The sequence below is a fragment of the Babylonia areolata genome, chromosome 31, assembly GCF_041734735.1.
Source record: "Babylonia areolata isolate BAREFJ2019XMU chromosome 31, ASM4173473v1, whole genome shotgun sequence".
NCBI classification, from domain to species: domain Eukaryota; kingdom Metazoa; phylum Mollusca; class Gastropoda; order Neogastropoda; family Buccinidae; genus Babylonia; species Babylonia areolata.
The window spans coordinates 29,105,555-29,125,036 of NC_134906.1; the positions used below are offsets into that span (position 1 = coordinate 29,105,555).

Consider the following 19,482-nt stretch of genomic DNA (forward strand, 5'->3'; position numbering starts at 1 on the left):
TTGTCTGGAGCAACCTTTCTGTTGTCGACGGTTCTTTTCCATGTGCAAAGTGCATGCTACAAACAGAACCTTGGTTTATCACCTCATCCAAATGACTAGCATCCAGACCACCACTCAAGGTCTACTGTAAGGGGGAGAAAATACTGGTGAGTATGGGATTCAATTTTGTATGTTCAACATCTCTCACTTCTTAGACAGACACGTTTCCACTAAGCCACACCACCTCAGGGCTCAATCAGTACTCTGTGTCTGAACAAAACAATCATTCCACAATCATTCCCACAGTGGGTTTTTTTTTCTTTTTCTTTTTCTTTCACACCACCTATAGTACTACTGCACATCTGCTGAAGTCAGGGGCTTATTGGGTTTTTGACTCACTTGTGTAAACAAAGTGAGTCTATGTTTTTACCCGGTGTTCGGTTGTCTGTGTGTGTGTGTGTGTGTGTCCGTGTGTGTGTGTGTGTGTGTGTCCGTGGTAAACTTTAACATTGACATTTTCTCTGCAAATACTTTGTCAGTTGACACCAAATTTGGCATAAAAATAGGAAAAATTCAGTTCTTTCCAGTCATCTTGTTTAAAACAATACTGCACCTCTGGGATGGGCACAAAAAAATAAAAAAAGAAGCCTAATTATATGCAAACTGCATTTACTGTTATATTTATATTTTTTGTATTCTCTAAACTTGGCACTTTGACCTCTTATTCTGACACAACAACAAGAGGAGTCATTATTATCATTTTCTGTTCAAACAGGAACTTCTTTTGCTAAGCATGGAATTTTTATTTATTTTGCAAACGTTTTGGTGCAGATAGTAAAAAAGGGAAATTACTCTGTAATTAATGCTAGGGGACTTAATTTATCACAAGTGAGTCTTGAAGGCCTTGCCTCTCTTTTTTCTTCTTCTTGATTTCATGTCTTCTTTTGCATAGTGAAATACATTAGTGTAGCATCTATGTTTCAACCAGCTCTTCAGAAACATTCTTTTTTTTTTTTCCCTCGCCTTCACACTGACATATGCACCCTATGGAGGAATTTAAAACACCAAACTCAAAAGTTTTACAAACTTCATTTGGAAGACATTGAATCCAGCATGGTGTTGGAAAAGAAGTGAAACCTGAAGGCTAATGCAAGTGTTGCCACATGCCGATGCAAAAGAAAACCCCCACAAGAATATAAAAAAATAATAATAAAAATATTAAAAAAACATTAAAAAAAAACAAAACCTATCAAACTTCATCAGTTCATGCACAAAAACACAGTCTGATCGGTTGTTTTTTTTTGTTTTGTTTTTTTTTTAATCTGTAAACGTGACTTATGACTAAAAACCTTGAAATCCTGTTTTGTTTAGTCTCACACACCTAACAAAATATGACCACCACAAATACCAGCAGGGTTGCTGGAGAACAGGACAGGCGACTTCCCACGTCCCAACCACGTGGTTGAACTCAAGCACACTGCACTGCGGCAATGTGCTGTAAATTCCCCAAGCCCCCTAACCACAATGTCCACAGGGGCCCCTTCCGAAGAAAAGAAAAAAAAAGCTTGGCAAGAGAGCAACCCCCCACCCCAACCAGCTGTTACCACACCCCAACCCCTCCCGCTCCCTGTCACCATCATCTCCCTCCCCCCACCGCACCCCCCTCACCTCCCCCCTGTCACCACCATACACCCCATTCACCCCCACCCCTTCCCTCACAGTCACAGCTGTTGTTTTGTTCTCCATCTATATCATCACTGTCTGCCTGCTCTCTCTCTCTCTCTCTCTCTCTCTCTCACCCAACCCCTATCTGTCTGAACCACTACAAACACTCCAAGTCCTATCCATATAAAATCTATATATTCCTTTTTATTTATCTATGCCTGTGAATCTTCCTCCCTGTCCTCCCACCAACCCTCCACAGCTCCCTCCATCTCCTCACCCCCTCCATCTCTCTTATCGCCCAATAACCATCATAATGGAGTCAGAATAATGGACCAGGATTCTGATTGTTGTGATGATGACAGGCCCTGCCTGACCTACATGGGTTAAGGAACACAGCAGCCTGGGTAAATCTGTGGAGGGGGGAGGGGTATGTGTGTGTGATTTTTTGACATGCTGTTTTGAATTTGACAATACTCGCATAATTTGCATCCAAACTTTTAGGTATTTTGCGGACTTGTTGATGATACCCTAAGGTTACTGTGTGAAAACTTTCAATGAATTAGGTTTCTCTATCACTGAGAAAATACTTGTCAAAAAAGCAGTTCACTTTTTGGGGACACCTGATATTATATATGTGTGTGTGTTTGCAAATATGTCTATATATATATTTATACATATGTGCATGAGTAAAATTCTGACAGTAATTGATCCAATCAACTTACCGCCTCTTTCTTAATCTTACTATCTGAGGAACCTTTCTTTGCACTATTTCAGTATTAACCAATGCATACAAACTAAACTTTACTAAGATGTTCTGACTTGTAGAACTTGTACCCTGACACATTCTTTATTTTGCTGTTCTGGCATTTTATCAATGCACACGTTAATCATTCATCTCAGATGGGAAAACTTCAAGTGCTGGACACTGTCAGAATACTGATACTGCATTGCATCACATCAGCATTCTTGTAAAAAACAAAAACAAAAAAAAACCCCAACAAATTCAATGCACTAATACAACACTCTCCTTCTCCTGCTGTACACAGCTGCGTGGTGCTGTATGCCAGTTGCACTACACTACAGTGTGGGTTCACACTGTGGTCTATCAAACCACATGACTGTATTAATAATTCAACTAGCTATTTTTCCACTTCTCTCGGCAAAACTGACCAACCTCCACAACATATATATTTATATCAATTATGATACCTACACTTTTGTAAGGGCGTAAGTTATAAGCCAAGTACTGAACTAGTTAGACCACTGGACTTTCAATCCTACAGTCCTGGGTTTGAATCCCAGCTATGTCTGGTGGGTTATGAGTGGAGATATTTTCCATCTCCCTGGTCAACATGCCTATGTGTAAACCTGCCAGCACATGAGCCCCCGTCACAAGTACAGACTTGTAGAACAGCAAATGTGCATCTTAAAGATCCAATGTCTGCTGGGTTACGGAAACATGAGCATATCCTGCATGCACACTCCCAAAGAATGGGAAAGTCGTGGCTGCATAAATCTTAAATGGCGGGATAAATATGGCCCACTCATGGATTTTTCGATACAATTGGATATGTGAGCTGCAGCCCAAGAACAGGGGAAATAAAAATCAAAACACATTGCTGCAATGACATAACTTCTTTAATTACAGGAAATTCCACAATGACAACAAAATCTCATGAATTTGGAATGAACACTGTCAACTAAAATCATGTCCTTTCCCTGCCTACCACCTTAAATAAAACAAAAAGGAACAACAAAATCTGGTACATGTACAAAAACAACAACAACAACATATTGAATATTACAGTATGCACTGACAAGCACTTATCCCTGGAGTTAGAACTAGTGAAGTACGCTACATTGTGGATGAAAACCAACCCAAGCACTTGACTTACTCGAGACGTCAAGTCACTGATGAGAAAAATGTCAACCCATCGTTCATACTGCCCATACTACCAGTGATAAAAAGTTTATGTTCCCCAGAATAAGCTGACACACACACACACACAGTATCGTGGAGGAAGATCATGTCCCATTAACTCAACAAATTCCTGTTTTAATGTCACTGAGCCATTATTTTGTACTTCAATTTCGACAGAAGCTTACATTTAAAAATATCAGAAAATTGTGTGACTAATATTATAGATAACTGCAAAGCTTATTTACTTACTTACTCCCCCCCAACCCCCCTTCCCCGGTAGAGCCCAGCTACATACAACTGTTAACCCATTCAACCCTTGTGAGTTTTCAGCCTCGGCAGGCTTCTGTGCCATTCTGATGCAGAAAAAAACGTAAAAAATATACTGTTCTTCCTCCAGATGATGTGTTGTAACAATCAGAAATACTGTAGAAGTTACTTCCCTTTCTTTGCCATTTATGCATATGTAGGAATGTGTAAACAGTTTTTAATCAATGAGACAAATTTTGATGTCAGAAAAATGCTCAGGCACAGGGCGCAATGAGATGAATAATGAAACAACAGAACTGATTTCTAAGCCTAACAGTTAACAGCTCTGTGACAACAACATCAAATGTGTAATTGTGCAAACCCACTAAACGATTACACAAAAGGACTCCACAAACCTGCTGAGATAGAGACATGACTATAGAGACAACACATGATATGCCGGTCATCAACAACATTCACTAACTATCACGGCAAGGATCAGCTATTAATTAACAACAACCTTCATTTTTCCTCTTGGAACAGGGACTCTGTGTAACTCTATAGCCAATCTCCCTACAACAAATCCAGTTTTACCATCAGTGTCACCTTTCTATACTATGAGATGCATCAGTGTACAGAGTGCAGACATCTCACTCCTAGCAACAACAGACCTTCTTCCTTCAAGTGTCAGCGCCTGCTTCAACTTGAACCTGAAGTTCCAAACAAAAGGCTTTGTTCTTTTGAAATGGAGGATTACAGTACTGTATCATTATATCTGGTATGCCATGTGTCTTCTTGGGGGGATGGCGATCAGGGTGTGTGCATGTGATTGTATAAGTGTTTGGGATTGTAGTTGTTGTTTGTTTGTTGTGTGTGTGTGTGTGTGTGTGTGTGTGTGTGTGATTACACATATAATATGTATACATATTCATGCACCATTTAATGTTTCTTATCTTTTTCTTTCAATTTTTTAAACTCAGTATTTAAGTTTACCTTGGAATATAATATTGTGTACACACACACACACATACACACACACTCATACACCATATGATATACACTCTGTGCACACACACACACACACACACAGAGAGACACAGAGTACATATCAGTTGACAGAAGGTGATACACATTATTTTTTTTAATACATGTATAAACAGCCCCACTATACTGAGCATAAATAATAAAAACTAAATCAAATTAGGTTCGAATTTATAAAAGTGGTATTGCTGGGTTGTGTCTAAAGCGCATGAAAAAGTTCAATTAGCACAGCTTGTATACTTTTGAATGTGTCATTCTGCATTTAAGTCAGGTATCTTTTTATCAACAAGTTAACTCATTCAAGAGTACCCCCTAATCCGATTCATGTATTTCTGACCCGATATATTTCAAAACAATAATAAAGCCTCTGCGGATGGTTGATGCATTTCATGACTGAAACGGTCTGATTATCAACAAAATCGAATTATAGTCGCCGAAATGGGCGTGGTGCTGCCAGCCACGCCTGATTTTTACAATTATTTTCTTTGTTGTCAGTTTTATCTTTGTTTTCATATGTCAGCTTTTTCAATAATCTGAGCCTTTTCTTTCTCTTTGCCAGACTTAAACCACCAATATCCACACAAAAAATCTTTTTCTAACACATATTGTTGAATGAAGCATAAACAGCACAAGCTACGGCTACCAAACTTAGTAACTGGCATTCCTGTCGGCAACAGTTTTAATCAAAATAAACTTACCTTTCATATCTTCACAGAAAATATCAGTGCAGGGGAGATCGGCATGGAAAAATTTACGATCAACTTCCGACATTCCTGCCGAAGACATTGTCCCGTGTTTATAACATAAGCAGAACAAGGTTTTGAGAATCAATAACAAGCGTGCGTGACAGAGGACCGTCCGCTGTTTCCCAGAAGTCTTTGCTTCAGGAAACGGTTGTGGTAACGTGTCCTTTGCGACAATGTCTTCCGGTTGGGGCCGTTTCAAAATCAATATTAATTATTTCACTTTCGTCTTCTTCTTTTTTTAGCAACAGTTAGGAATGATATTATACATGTGTAGCACTTAAGAGAATACTCATTGTCTCTGATGCATTTTTAAAGGGGGAGCATTTTCTTCCAGTCTGCTCCGAGGTGCCAAAAATTGCAGAACGCTGAACCCTGTTCACGAACGTTCACAAAGTGTGACGAACAAACACGCATAGATATGCCTCTTTGTACACACACACACACACACGTCTAACATCGCAAAGTGTTACGAACACATTAACACATAGATATGTATCTTGTACACATACACACGCGTGTGCGCGCGCGCGCGCGCGGACACACACACACACACACACGTCTAATATCGCAAAGTGGAATGACATTAAAGGAATAGGATATTTATTTTCGTTGCTTGATGTCTGCTTTTCCTACCATTTTGATCAGGTTACTTTTTTTTCTCAATGTTCCCTCTCTATCCCTCACACACACACATACGCACGCGCGCGCACACAGAGAGAGAGAGAGAGGTACCAAAACGTGAGCCAGACAGTCCAATGCAAGACGACAGAGTTTAATTCAAAATCCAGCCACATACATGTCTCCCCCTCACCCCTCATCGTCCAGGTGACATACAGAGTGTGGTAACAGTAACAAGTGACAGTTGGCAGCCATGGACAATGACTGGGGGCTGAACCAAACTGTACTGGCCTCATCACTGTGGACAGGAAGTGGAAAGCACTGATCTAAAAATAGATCTATTTAGATCATAATGTGGTGGACAAATTCGTCCGGTCTTTCATTTTCTGTCATTGTTGTTAATTTTTGGTTGTTTTTAACCAATATCCACCTGAGGTATGAATTTGTCATACTGGTTTTATGTTTTTATGGTATGGGACCTAATAACACATTTCTTTGATTATTTTTTTAGAATAAATAAGTTGGTTTTGTAAAAAATAAAATTTGTGACCCTGTAATTAAGGGACCTTGGGTGAGGTTGGGGACATTAATTTAATTCCCAAGGTAACCTGACAATGCACACCAATCCTTGAAATGAGAATATGTCAGTGTCCCCTGTCACGCCCAGTGTCCCCCAACAGGGTACACCAATATTCCGAACAAAACTACATGGACATTTACAACTCAGTCAAAACCATTGATTCGGCATGACTGTATCCATTTTCCCTTATATATCCACACTAACTTTGTCTGTTTAGAAAAAAAAACAACTTTTGACTCACCGATTCCCTTAGATTCTTTCTGCATAAAATTTTCAATTTTGTTGTATTTAACACCTTCCTGAGAAAAAACCTCTAACATTATCATACCAATGGAATAGCTTGAAGTTAGGTAGTTAGGAACAGGACCACAGTATCAACAAGAGAGGCAAGGCCTTCAAGACTCACTTGTGATAAATTAAGACCCCTAGCATTAATTACAGAGTAATTTCCCTTTTTTACTATCTGCACCGAAACGTTTGCAAAATAAATAAAAATTCCATGCTTAGCAAAAGGAGTTCCTGTTTGAACAAAAAATGATAGTAAAGACTCCTCTTGTTGTTGTGTCAGAATAAGAGGTCAAAGTGCCAAGTTTAGAGAATACAAAAAATATAAATATAACAGTAAATGCAGTTTGCATATAATTAGGCTTTTTTTAATAATTTTTTTGTGCCCATCCCAGAGGTGCAATATTGTTTTAAACAAGATGACTGGAAAGAACTGAATTTTTCCTATTTTTATGCCAAATTTGATGTGAACTGACGAAGTATTTGCAGAGAAAATGTCAATGTTAAAGTTTACCACGGACACACAGACACACGGACACACACACACACACAGACAACCGAACACCGGGTTAAAACATAGACTCACTTTGTTTACACAAGTGAGTCAAAAATAGTACTATTCCATTGCTCGTTTTTGCAAGAGGGAAATGAATGAGTGTCCCCTGCTAGGGTTCAATGGGTGGAAATGGGTTAAAACATCATTATAATTGTTCTTGTCCTTGTTTCCCTTTGTCGTTCTTGTTGAACAATTCACAATGCAGAAAAGAGAGAGAGAAAAAAGAATATGAAAGTGGAAAAGACTGACAATGCTAACAGTGATGATGGTGATTGCCTCCATGATAAATGACTGTGCTTTAACTGAATGTGTCCTTAAAGTTCTTTGAGATATGGATGAACTGCAGATAATGGACAGGAACAAAAGAACATATCGATTGTCCAGCATGCTGCCTATGTATGTCACATGTCTTTCTTTTTGTTTGGTTTTTAGTTTGCTTTCCTTCAAGTGATGTAAATGAACTATTCTTAACTGATTCTTAAATGTTATGGTATTCCAATTATTATTTACAAAACGAATGAATACCCCCCCCCCCCCCCCCCAAACAAATCAAGTGCATTCTGTTTGGGAAAAAGAAATTTGGAAGGAACCCCAACTCTATACAGAAGCATTCAAGAACAGAGAGAAGAAATCTTTCGCAAAGTTTGTTGCAAATGAATATTTCACACTGTCAACTAGCCGCCTCCAAGTCACTTCAGCCAGTTCATCAGGTACTAACTACTGCAATGAGTGCAATGGATCAGTTTGTCTTTTTTCGCTTTGTGCGTAATATTGTTAGGTTTGTTGTTGTTCTTGTTTTTTCTGTTTGTTGTTGTTGTTGTTGTTAATTTTTTAAAGCACACACACACACACACACACACATATCCAAAATCATTTCCGTTTTGGGGTTTTTTTTTTGTTTGTTTGTTTGTTTGTTGTTTTCATTTTCTTGATTAATGTATTTGTACTGCTCTGCTTGTTGGCTAAGTTTATTTTTCATGTTGTTGCCTTCAGTTTCAATCATTATTTTACTGTCTTCAATTTAACTGTTATTCTCTACATGTATTTTCTTTTGTGTGTCTGTGTGTTCATTTTAAATGCATATTTCACTGTCTTCAATTTAATATTCAAATGATTATCCACATCTTCAGTTTAATTATCATTTTACTGTTTTAAATCTAATTTCTATTCTCTTTTTCAGATATATATATATATATATATATATATATATATATATATATATATATATATATTCCTGTCCCCCATTTTAATATTCAGTAGATTTTCTGTATCTCCAGTTCAGTCATCATTTACTGTCTTCAATTTAATCTTTGTAATTTGTCTATTCTCTTCCAGATATGACGAGTGAAATGACAGCAGGTTATATACAATACATCTAAATGAACACCGTATAGTATGGATCAGCCCACAATATTGCCTGACAGCAATCATGAGCATTTGCTCAATAACAAATGTCCAACATTATGCCAGTCAAATAGTACAACCAATACGTTTAATGTCCACAAGCTATGCATTGCACTCAAGTACTAACACAACAGAAACAAAAAAGGATTCGGTACAATCACACAGTACTTGTGCCATGAACATCAAAAACAGCAAGAGAAAAATAAAATCAAGATCTGCACAAATATAAAATCAGACTCATGCGCAAGGATACGATAACACAGAATGACTGATTCAGATGTTCCCACATACTGACGCATAAGCAAACACTCACATGGACAGACATGGAAATAAGACGAACAGGAATCTCCTGTAATAAAAGTATCAGATGTATCATGATCACTACTGTAAAATATACACACCCATCAGGACACATCTTGGCTTTAACACATTGTCTTTTTCTTGGAGCAAAAAACATCACTGGAAGTTTTCAGTGTGTTTGTATGCATGCAAGCACATTTGTGTGTGCGTGTTTGTGTGTGTGTGTGTGTGTGTGTGACTAAGCATGCATGTGTATTTGTGTTTGCATGTCTATCATTTGTGTTTGCATATCTATGTTTGAACATTTTAAATGAATGCATATACAAATGAATAAGGTCGTAAGCCTGTAAAAAAAAAAGAACCAGAAGCTGCATGCACTGATACACAATGAGGTTTTACTGCCCACAGTATGTTCACACATTTATTGGCATAGATACCATCCCACAATTTGTATATATGTCTATACATTCCTAAATATATCCTACTCCTAACAAAGCCTGTCAATAAATAATTATTGTTTTAACGCTTGCCCACTATACTCACAAAGCACTTTTGTTTTCTATTATATGTTTGGTTATAATAATAGTCATATATCCCCCTTTTTTTTAAAATTCGGTTACATCAGCCACCAAAGCAATGCAACAATTTGTGTGAAGCAGAATCTGTACAGAATCTTAAGGACGAGACTATAAATGTAGTAATATGACCACCCGCAGGTAAATCAGGTTGACCAGACCCCTTTCATGCTGCTTTTCAAGGCTTCTGACAAGACATAAACATTCCTCCCTGCCACTTAAGGAAGGGGAAGGACACACTGCTTGTTCATCCTGCAGGTCTCTGGGACGTCCTGAAAACTTCTAGAACCAGCACATACACAGAGTGAAAGTCCTGTGTGGGGAGATTCAGTCTGACACAAAAGTGGTCTGCTACAAAGAAGAGATCTTTCCCTTCACGGCTTCTTGGCCCACAAACCTGTGCAATCATGACCAGAAGTACGAGGTATGCCTGTATTTTTGTGTGGAGTGATGTTGATTTGATTAGAATGCCTCCCTTTTTTTTGTGGAGCTGATTTGCCAGAATGCCTCTCTTTTAATGAGTTGCAATGCAGATTTGATTAGAATGGCTGTCTTTTAAAGAGTAGCAATGCAGATTTGATTAGAATGGCTGTCTTTTAATGAGTAGCAGTGCAGATTTGATAGGAATTCCTGCCTTTTTATGTTGAGCTATGACCATTTGTTAAGAATGCCTGCGCTTTTGTTATTATGAGCAGTAATGCAGATTTCATGACAACGCATGTCTTTTTATGTGCGGCAATGCAGATTTGTTGAGAATGCCTGCCTTTTCTGTGTGCAGCAATGCAGATTTGGTTAGAATGATCAGCATTCGAGTGGACTCTGAAGGAAGTCTAGGACCTCCCACCCCCCCACCCATCCACCCCTTAGAATTCTCATAAAAAGAGTCCCAGTGACCCCTGAGGTTCCCAAACTGATCAGAAGTCCTGACTCCCCTTTTCAGTGAAACGGTACAGCCCTGGATCACCATGGCAACATGCAAACTCTTGGCAGAACAGCCACAAGGGTGATAAACCAAAGCATAAAAAAAAGGAAGATATCACCACAAATTTGGCCACCATAATATTTTACAACCAATCATTCACCATAACCATTCAGTTCACTTTGCCGAAGTGAACACAGCAGGTCCAAACCGGTTGACACCTTTGCATATGGTACACGCCTGTCTGCATCCATACATGATACATGTTAGGCCTGTCTGCATCAATGGATAATTATGGTAGGCCTGTCTCCATGCATAAATGATTATGTTAAGCTCATACCACTCTTTTTCCAGTAACAGGGCATTTAGACCCTCTCTCAGGAGAGATGATAAACCCGACGTCCTGTTTGCAGCGTGAATCTGGCACATTTATAATAAAAAATCCCACAGCAACTTAAGGGTTGTCCCTGACAAAATTGTGAAGACCAAAATTAAAAAAAAAAAAAAAAAAAAAGGATGGCACTCTTACAGTAGTGATGCTCACTCCATGGGGAGTTCAGACTGAATTTCACAGAGAGGAATCTGTTGTGACAAGAGTAATACAATATAATACCATACCATACAATCTTTTAATTTCGGTGAGGATTACAGTGCACTGTCAACAATTAATTCTGGAATGATAATTATAGGCATGTTTCTCTCTTTTCAATGTCAAGGACACAATTTCTGTCATTATGATTTATCAACCCTGTTGCTTATTGCAATAATCATGCATGCGACAGTACAGGACCCCATCAGGGCTAGTGCCACCATCAAACATCAATCATGTGAAAACCTGAAAAGAGAGAAACCTGAGAGAGAAAATCAGGCACAAGAACAGTCTCATTAACCTAGGACATGCCTCTGATGTTGACCATTTGGTCAATTTTTTGCCAGGAATTTTTTTTTTTTTTTTTTTTTTTTAATATTCTCAGCTGAATATAGATTTAATTTTCCATAATACACAAAATCATACATTAAAACAGGCACACAAAACCTAAAAGAAAAAAAAAATCTTCATAAAAATCAGCGGGAATCTCACACACCTTTGACCCTCCCAAAAAAAGAATGCATCATGTAAAGAGTACCGAATTATCAAGGCCTGAAAAAAATAAAATAAACCTAAAAAATATTCAAGACTCTCAAGACCAAGCAAAAATATAATTGAAAGGACCAAGCAAAGCAGAAAACAAGAAAGAAAGATATGACCTCCTACATGAAGAGATATTCCCACACTGCCAACAGAAATCCCACCACATTATCTCTCAAGATATGACCTCCTACATGTAGAGATATTCCCACATTGCCAACAGGAATCCCACCACATTCTCTCTCAAGATATGACCTCCTACATGTAGAGATATTCCCACATTGCCAACAGAAATCCCACCACATTGTCTCTCAAGATAATGACTTCCTACATGTAGAGATATTCCCACACTGCCGACAGAAATCCCACCACATCATCTCTCAAGATAATGACTTCCTACGTGTAGATATTCCCACATTGCCAACAGAAATCCCACCACATTATCTCTCAAGATAATGACTTCCTACATGTAGAGATATTCCCACATTGCCAACAGAAATCCCACCACATTATCTCTCAAGATAATGACTTCCTACATGTAGAGATATTCCCAAACTCCCAACAGAAATCCCACCACATTATCTCTCAAGATAATGACTTCCTACATGTAGAGATATTCCCAAACTCCCAACAGAAATCCCACCACATTCTCTCTCAAGATATGACCTCCTACATGTAGAGATATTCCCACATTGCCAACAGAAATCCCACCACATTCTCTCTCAAGATAATGACTTCCTACATGTAGAGATATTCCCACACTGCCAACAGAAATCCCACCACATTCTCTCTCAAGATAATGACTTCCTACATGTAGAGATATTCCCACACTGCCGACAGAAATCCCACCACATTATCTCTCAAGATAATGACTTCCTACATGTAGAGATATTCCCACATTGCCAACAGAAATCCCACCACATTCTCTCTCAAGATATGACCTTCTACATGTAGAGATTTTCCCACACTGCCAACAGAAATCCCACCACATTATCTCTCAAGATAATGACTTCCTACATGTAGAGATATTCCCACACTGCCAACAGAAATCCCACATCATCTCTCAAGATAATGACTTCCTACATGTAGATATTCCCACATTGCCAACAGAAATCCCACCACATTATCTCTCAAGATAATGACTTCCTACATGTAGAGATATTCCCACACTGCCGACAGAAATCCCACCACATTCTCTCTCAAGATAATGACTTCCTACATGTAGAGATATTCCCACACTGCCGACAGAAATCCCACCACATTATCTCTCAAGTCTCTCATTGACCTCTGTTTGAACTTTGTGCCTGCTCTCACCTGGGAGAATGTGTCGTCACAGTGCAGTGCCACCAATATATATATATATATATATATATATATATATTTTCCCCCTGTTTGCAAGTGTATTTGTTTTAACTAAGTGGATTTTGCTACACAGAGACAAGCACCTTGTTGCTGTGGCTTCGTGCATGCTGCACACAGGACGTCAGTTTATTGTCTAATCAGGAAAAAAAAAAAAAAAAAAAAACTGGCACGCAGACTGCCGTTCAAGGTCTAGCGGATGGAGGAGTAGAAAATCCCAGTCTCTATGGGACTCCAACACACGTACACTTGCTTCCCAATCGGATGCTTTTCCACCACATCACCGTTACAGCACCAAGAGACTTTTTTTTTCCACTTTCCGGAGCAAATACCTTCACGCACAGCTCTCACTGAAATACATTCCCTGTTTATTGTTGGTGAGCTCATTCACATACGTTCATCGGTTTTCAGTTTCTCATGGAGGCATCACTGCGTTCGGACAAATCCATTTACGCTACACCACGTCTGCTAGGCGGATATGCCTGATAAGCTGCAGCATTATCCAACATGCTATTTAGGTCTTGAGTGCATACATACATACACACACATTTAAATATATACATACATACATATATATATATATATAGTTCTTTTCCTATCAGAGTGGATTTCTTCAACAAAATTTTGCTAGAGGACAACATGTACATTCCCATAGGTTTTTTTCAGTACTCCAAGTGTGTGCTGCACACAGGAGATCTCGGCCTATCGTCTCATCCAAATGACGCAAATACTCAGCTTGACTGTCCAGTCAAACTTGGGAGAAAGGGTGAGACTAGGATTCAAACCCAAGACCCTCTCGGACACTGTTTTGACAGATAAGACTCCTCGCGCTGGGACTATACGGCGTAGGGGCGCATCCCCCGGGTGGCGGATGGGGGAGCCCTCCATTTGGGGGTTGCACCAAATGATATGGAATAAGGTGCCGTGGACCCACATAGTCTAGGAGAAGGACAACTCTGATTTCAAACCCGGGCAGATGGAGTCCGTTAGCCTCAGCAGGCAGTCCTTCCAAGAGAAGGAAAACTCCCAAGAGAAAACCCAGCCAACTGTAAACCGTTACCAGAACAGGAGATCACCGAAGACGGCGCCACAGTGGCCTCTCTAAGGGGCGTGATCTAGTCAAAATCGGCTGTGCACGCACCCTACGACACATGGCTACGCAGACAACGTTAGACCGATGTGGTGTCATCTTCCTGAACCATGGCCGGGGGGAGACGGTGCCGGGCCCTCAACCTCAAAAAGCTCTGGGGAACGGTAGCCGATCTTCACCGGACGTCCGAGTTTGTGGCATCCCTCGGACTTCGACCCTGACTGCGTAGCTGTCGAACGCAAAAGAAAGAAAGACAGACAGACTGTGACAGTGTCAACCATTCTGCCACCTTCCTCCACACGGTGCGCTCACTCCACACAGTACAAGAACATCAAAACCTCACAATGTCAATAACTCACATAATCTACACGATTTCAATAATTCACACAATCTATCACAGAGCCTCGCCCAGAATACAACCATGCTACAGTCCTAAAGTAGTATTGTGTAACTTATCTGCTGGAAGAATTCATTTTCCGTGCCATTTAACCCCTTGTCTGCTGAACCACAATGAAATGAAATTGACGTGTCAGGGGTGTCAAGTGCTGCTGCCTGTGTACTTGTTAACCCTTTCAACGCGGGGGAGTTCACAGCCTCCGTAGGCATCCCTGTCATTTTGAGGTAAAAAAACAAAAAATCTTAAAATACACTGTCTACCGGTCTTTCCCTTAAAATTGACATGTGATGACAAAAGCCAGAAATACAGACATCTACCGGTCTTTCCCAATTGACACGTGTTGACAAAAGCCAGAAATACACTGATATCTACCGGTCTTTCCCAATTGACACGTGTTGACAAAAACCAGAAATACACTGACGTCTACCGGTCTTTCCCTTAAAATTGACACATATTGACAAAAGCCAGAAATACACTTATATCTACTGGTCTTTCTCAATTGACACGTGTTGACAAAAGCCAGAAATACACTGATATCTACCAGTGTTTCCCTTAAAATTGACACATTATGACAAAAGCCAGAAATACACTGATATCTACCGGTCTTTCCCTTAAAATTGACACGTGATGACAAAAGCCAGAAATACACTTATATCTACCGGTCTTTCCCTTAAAATTGACACATTATGACAAAAGCCAGAAATACACTGTTATCTACCGGTGTTTTCCTTAATTGTCACGTGATGACAAAAGCCAGAAATACACTGATATCTACCGGTCTTTCCCTTAAAATTGTCACGTGTTGACAAAAGCCAGAAATATCGTCCAAGTTAGTTCTTTTCGCTTGTGGCTCATGCATATTTAGGGTCATGGAAACTGTCTTAATGAAATGAATCTGACGCCCAAGCAAAGCTCAGGAGCGGGGTAAAACAAGTTAAAACCCCTGGACTGCTGTAGGACATAGCACTTACGTCCACAGTGACGTCACTGATGACACCATAAAAAGAAGGGAAATAGGTTGAGAACTAGAAGGCTAAAAGTTCATCAATTTGATCTGGAGTAGTATATCTCCAGACCAGTTTCTCAACTTGGGGCTGGTTGTTCTGGATATTGACTTCTGACTTGAAAAGCCTCTTTCTTCTCCTTTCTCCACGGCAGTCAAAGAGTTAACTCACTCGGGACGACAAGTTTTCTCCCTTGCTTTTCCCCACAGACGGACCATTTGTAAGGGTTTGGAAAAAAATTACAAAAAATACACAGTAAGAAAATGAAACTTTCAGAACTGGTTTATTACGTGTTGAGCTAATACATATAAAAAAAAATCAAATATCTCATCTTATTTTTACAGTTTTGCCATATGTAGAAAATACTGCCAATTTTTCACCCCGAATCACCATACCCATGCTCGCTTTCTGCATTAAATTCGCTTTCTTCTTCATCATCATCCACCTCTTCAATGTCCGACCCTTCAGTTTGTAGCATTTCAAGTACTTCGGCAACCCTAAAACGTTGCCGTCGCTGCCTTGTTCGCTTCACAACATTTTGAGAAGAGCCCGCTTTGCTAACAGGCTGGCACGCGAGCAGACGACCGGTCAGTGACTTTTGTCAGCGTGTGTGCGAAACGGGCCACACATGGCAGGCTGACCAATCGTACCATTCAATTGTGGAGTGACCCAGAATAGCGCACTCTGCTTGGCTAATCACAAAATCACATGTACAGCGCGTGATGGATTTTTATTTCTAGAAAATGCTATTCCATTCCGTCGTCTAAAACCGAATACATTTTACGTAGGAATGCTCATGCATTCCTTCATCCGGAGAGAGTTAAGTGGTGTGATTGATTTGATGAAAGCAAATAATGCAGTCCCCAGGGGAAGCAGATCAGTAAAAGGACAAAAAAAAGAAAAAAGAAAAAACACCCCGACATCCTGACCGGACCCCTTCACTGACCAGTGTTCTCATCAGTAGCAGTTAAGGGGTTAATTTACAGGAAAGTGTGGCGCTTGTTGCAGAATACTTCACCCTCTCATGTCTCCGTTGCTCATTTACCTGCAGTTTTTACACCATCCTGTCATCTCTCCCCACCCCCACCCCACCGCCACACCCCCACCCCCCGCAACACGATGTTCAAAATGCATCACAAAAAAATGTTGTAGATTAATCTCAATGGTCAAAATAAAACAAAAAGCAAATTAACTCAAAAGTCAGCAAATCCAACTGAGGCTTCATCACTCAAAACAGTCTTTAAAACCCATTGCACGTTTCTCAACAAAAATAGCACAGAGTCCACTTTTCTTCACACACACAAAAAGTTTCACATATATATCTGCATTGAAGAAAATTTGAATGACATCATTATTTCAAAGCATCAACACTCATGAGCACTCTTCTGACATAACTACCGCACAAGTTGGTCAGTGTGGAATGTCTGGATGTGAAACACACACACACACACATGAACACATATACACAAACACTCTTGCAATCATGCACACACACACACTGTTGTATATCACATTTTGTGAAAGAATGCTAATCATAATGAGTACACTGTCGTATTCATCATTCTTACAGCAATACACAATGTACACGTTTTTCAGGACAGTGATAATTATGCTGACTGTTGCGCAAAAAAACGAACAAACAAATAAACAAACATAAAAACAAATGCACATATCATTACACTAACACAGATACTGCCTAGATATTATGACAAAACACACACACACACACACACACACATATGCATGCACGCACACACACATATCAATACACACATGTACAAATACACATACATGCACACACATACTGACACACATACATGTACACACACACACACATGCACACACAAACACACACAGAGTCACTCTCACATACAGACACATACACACACACACACACACACACACACACAGAGTCACTCTCACACAAAGAGGCATAGACAGAAACCAGTAAACAAGAGGAAGAAATCATCATAATTTACACACAATTATAAAACAACATTTTTTGTGCTACCAAGCGCTACCTCTCTGCATCATCAAACAATGATTGATATGAACACTTACAATCAGATCACCGTTTCATAACATCACTAAATCAACACCTGCTCATTACATCACAAAATCACTACTTAAAAATAAAAATAATAAAAAATTAAAGAAAAAAGAAATCACCATCTGCTGATCAATTACATCACAAAACTACCACCAGCTCATTCCATCACTAAATCACTACTTGCTATAAATAAAAAAAAATAAAAAAAAAAAAAATCACCATTTGCTCATCAATTACATCACTAGACCACCACCAGCTCATTCCATCACTAAATCACTGCTGGCTCATTAGCTCACTATGTCACCACTTGCTCATCAATTACATCACTAAATCATTACAAGCTCAGTAATCACATCACTAATCACCAGTTGCTCATCACCTGCGTCACAAAATCACCACTTGCTCAATTACATCACTAGATCACCAACTGCTCATCAATTACATCATTCAATCATTGCTTGCTTAATCACATCACTAAATCACCAACTGCTCACCACATCACAAAATCACCACTTGCCAGTTATAAAACAAAATCAATGTTTGCTCATCAGTTTACATTACTGAATCCTCATTTGCCCATTACATTACAAAATCACTGCTTACTCTTTACATTACTAGATCGCCACTTGCTCAATAACATTACTGTTTGCTTAATTTTTTTTTTTTTTTAAATCACTAAACCACTGTTAGCTCATGACATCAGTCACTGTCAAAATCCAGTGGCAATGTGACTCAGTAAAGCTTTCGTCCAGCCCCCCTCAGACCATCAACCACACGTTTCACCCAACCAGAACTCTTCACAGTGAAATCTTGGTTCACTCTGGCCAATCAGAACTCTTGACAGTAAAACAGTTTGCTCCAAAGAGATCTCTTACAAAAAAAGCAAAAAACCTAGACTTTAGGTGTGTGACACACACACACACACACACATGCACACACTTGTGCACACACACACACACACACACACTCGCACACACACACACCTCCAACTCAAAACACAGTAAAAGAGTTAACAACAGACAGACAGGGAGAGAGAGAGGTGGAAAAGTGGCAAAGAATCCTAAGAACTAACAGGCACACCCCTCTTCACACACACACACACACACACGCGCGCGCGCGCGCACACACACCTCTCTCCAACTCAAAACACAGTAAAAGAGGTAACAACAGACAGGAAGAGAGAGGGGGGGGAGAGAGCACTAGCAGGCACACACCCCTTCAAACACACACACACACACACACACACACTCACACAAAAGTACACACACACACACACACTCACATCTCTCCAACTCAAAACACAGTAAAAGAGGTAACAACAGACAGGAAGAGAGAGAGGGGGGGAGAGAGCACTAGCAGGCACAGCCCTCCTTGTTAGGAGGCTGGTCGTTGTTGACAGCGTTGCGGGGCGTGGCAGGCTTGTGCTGAACGCCCGACTCCGCCGCATTCAGGTCCAGACTGGGGAAGAAAACCAACAAAAGTGACAATGTGCTGTTCTTTGCTGTGCTGTGTTGTCCTGTCCTGTGCTGTGTTGTGCTGTCTTGTGCTGTGCTGTATTGCATTGTATTGTTCTGTACTGTGTTGTGCTGTGCTGTGTTGCGTTGTATTATTGTACTGT

The 19,482-nt window shown here is 39.8% G+C and overlaps 2 protein-coding genes across 5 annotated transcripts in view; both read right to left on the reverse strand.

The window, feature by feature from the left end:
* LOC143276303 (uncharacterized) overlaps window positions 1-5,706 on the reverse strand; it is a 40,029-nt gene extending 34,323 nt beyond the window's left edge. For both annotated transcript variants that reach the window (XR_013053542.1, XM_076580809.1), the window contains exon 1: window positions 5,551-5,706. Coding sequence is in view for 1 of the 2 variants with exons in the window: in XM_076580809.1 (XP_076436924.1) it covers window positions 5,551-5,638 (88 nt within the window). In the remaining variant the exon portion in view is untranslated. The remainder of the gene's footprint in view (window positions 1-5,550) is intronic.
* A 3,404-nt stretch (window positions 5,707-9,110) lies between these two features.
* Window positions 9,111-19,482, reverse strand: part of LOC143276261 (ras-related protein Rab-14-like) — a 36,478-nt gene continuing 26,106 nt past the window's right edge. For 2 of the 3 annotated variants that reach the window (XM_076580747.1, XM_076580748.1), the window contains exon 9: window positions 9,111-19,322. In XM_076580747.1, the coding sequence (XP_076436862.1) occupies window positions 19,217-19,322 (106 nt within the window). In that variant the 3' untranslated portion in view covers window positions 9,111-19,216. The remainder of the gene's footprint in view (window positions 19,323-19,482) is intronic. The other variant, XR_013053532.1, reaches the window with a different exon arrangement.